The 2,830-nt window shown below is 37.3% G+C and overlaps 1 protein-coding gene across 1 annotated transcript; it reads left to right on the top strand.

Moving 5' to 3' along the window:
- Positions 1-1,385: 1,385 nt before the first annotated feature.
- Positions 1,386-2,114, top strand: SARC_08453 (hypothetical protein; the record flags this gene model as incomplete). The annotated part of the gene is made up of 1 exon (XM_014297572.1): positions 1,386-2,114. The coding sequence occupies one exon, from the start codon at positions 1,386-1,388 to the stop codon at positions 2,112-2,114; it is 729 nt and encodes a 242-aa protein (XP_014153047.1).
- Between the last annotated feature and the right edge of the window lie 716 nt (positions 2,115-2,830).

The following is a 2,830-nucleotide window of genomic DNA, read 5'->3' as shown; positions in this document are numbered from 1 at the left end:
TATGCATGTGTTTTGTGTGTATGTGTGCGTGTGCGTGTGTGGGTTTGTGTCTGTATGTATATATATTGGTGTGTGTATGTATATATATATATACATATATACATATATATATATGTGTGTGTGTGTGTGTGTTTGTTTGTTTGTATGCAAGTATGTATATACGGAAGTATGTAAGTAGGCCTGTCTGACTATGTGTGTGTTTGTATTTTTGTGTGTGTGTAAATACTGTATTCACTTCAAGTCTTCAACCTAAATACTTCCCCGCTGCCGCTGGTATCATATCGTGTTTTCTGTATTGGGCTTTTCCATATTCTTGCACTGGGTCTCAAATTGGCGAAGATAGTTACACTTTATTCCATTTTTGGGTTAAATATAGTTTGTAGGGTCTTGATAGTTAATAGCTATGCTTTTAGTGATGAAAGCATAGCAATCTGAAAATTGAACATAAAAATTTTGAATTCGGGTAGCTCACATTCTCACTGGTATAAAAGGTACTGGTTAGAATACGAGGTACCCGAAATACACATCCAAAATTCCAAACTCGCTGTACGCGCGCATATTACCTACCCCACATAGACCAATAAAGTTGTATACTATGTATAATGCCAGAAAGGTCTGTACTCTGTTGGGTATGGATTGGACTTATTAAATGCCTAGTTCGACCCAGTTCTGGTACAAACTGAAATATTTCATAACTTTGGAACCAATAGTCCGATCGGGATGAGATTAAGCATACGTTTCTTACTCGTCAAAACGGAGAGTTGGAGTCATCTAGCTTCTAATGAAATACAATTTTTAATATACCTCTGGGTCAACCTCTATACAAAGTAAAAAATCTCTGGGTTCCTCCGTCCAATATTTGATGTTGTCTGCTCCTATTATTTATAAAAATATTTAAATAACCCAATATGTACAAAATATATTTACTGGTCTCTTGATATAACGAAACTCGTTTTTTTGTTTGGAAATAAAAATATCTTTATATTTACTTATTTCAGCTATTTCATAGAGCTAAATACATATTTATATATATGGATATATATTTTAAAAACAAATATCATTTTTAACAGAGCATCGCAGAGTCAATAGAAATTTCGCGGCCCTCTGGATTAGGGTCGCGAGCAGAAATCAGGTGTCGTAGCGGAAATCGTAAATTTAGCAGTGACCCTAATCCAGAGGGCCATGAAAATTTCAAGCATATTTACACAATTTTAATAATGCCGTACACAGGTCAGTAACACTCCAATATAGAAGAAAAATAGCCAAATATGTAACAAATTCGAACTTTTTGTGTTAAAATCCGCAGAGGAAGGCCATAAATTTAATATGCAATTTGTATGTTGATATCACAGAAGCCGAGTTCACAACGCGGGCACATAGTCATGATGCTTGGCGGACGGAACCTCGCTACTACTGGTCCATCCAGGATCGTTAGTGCTAGTTTGCTATTGTTTGTAGCCATAGTCACATTCAATACGCAAGCATGCAGTGCATGCAGTTGTCCCTACGTTACCATTAAAGAACAGCTGTGTTTCTCAGACTGGCTCGCGGTGGTGACTGTCGACGTACAAGTAGAGGAACTACAACTTTTGGCCAAAACTATAGCTGACATCGAAGTAGGTGCAGTTAATGAGGTGCTTATTATCCCTCTGAGTAATTCGAGCCACTCGAATAATGTCAACTCATGTGACCTCGGCCCCGATGACTTCATCGACGGGGGTACGTATGTACTTGCAGGGAAAGAGGAGAATGGCACATTGTCTATCAATATGTGCTACTATCACATTCTGTGGACAGATGTGGATGAAGCAGACAGGCAGATGTTCTTGGACTGGAACGACAGTGATTACAACGAAATGTGCAAAGACCACTGCCCACCAGGGTGTCTGGAATACTTCGACGGGTGCAATACCTGTGGATGTACCTTTGAGGGCGATTTGTTCGACTGTTCAACTGCCGTGTGTGATGAAGAACAGACAGTTGATCCCCTATGCACCTGCTCCGCGACTGAACCTTCGTCGCAGTGCGAGCTGGAATGTACTGCTGGTTTTACCACCGATTTACGAGGATGTGCGCAATGCGAATGTATCCCTGACAACAATTTGGCGGTATGACATCGTTGTATATTCGTTCAACTTACTACGAGTTTATCCGAGAATGTTCGTGGCTACAGTCCTAAGTGTCATAGTGTATAGTTGTTTAAACAAGAATGTTTCTTTCCAAAAATGCCCCGCATTGCGTCTGGTCCTTGTGGGCAGACATAGAATGACAAATTCAAGAAATTTATTTGTATGACTGTATGATTCATGGTCATTGTTCGCCTTTGGATAGCTGCATTGTAGTATTTGATCGAAATTTAGATGCACTTATGTGTAAGCGTTCATGTAGTGTTGCTGATGTATGGACGCAGGTTATGTTTTATACATTTTCCAACGGCTGTGAAGACCTGCAACGTGGCAACAGGTCCACGTGACTGATGCTGTTCTCCTGTGAGTGTCTCTTTCAAGGTGTCGCATGCGTATGTGTGCTTACTTGTATGCTTCCCTACGTGGATACATGCAAATTATACATTTTTAATCTTAATAAATAATGTATATATAAATATATATCTCTCTCTTATTTTTGCCTCCATCTTTATCTGAATGAGTATATATAGACATATATGTATAATTACATACACTTACATAACTATATATATATATATATATTGAAATTTATAATATATATATGTATGTATATATATATATAGATATATATGTATTATATATATATAGTANATATATAGTNTATATTATATATATATATAGTAATAATTATGTAGTAATTAATT

The sequence above is a fragment of the Sphaeroforma arctica genome (genome assembly GCF_001186125.1).
Source record: "Sphaeroforma arctica JP610 unplaced genomic scaffold supercont1.761, whole genome shotgun sequence".
In the NCBI taxonomy this organism is placed as follows: Eukaryota; class Ichthyosporea; order Ichthyophonida; genus Sphaeroforma; species Sphaeroforma arctica.
This window is presented reverse-complemented; position numbering and strand designations above follow the sequence as displayed.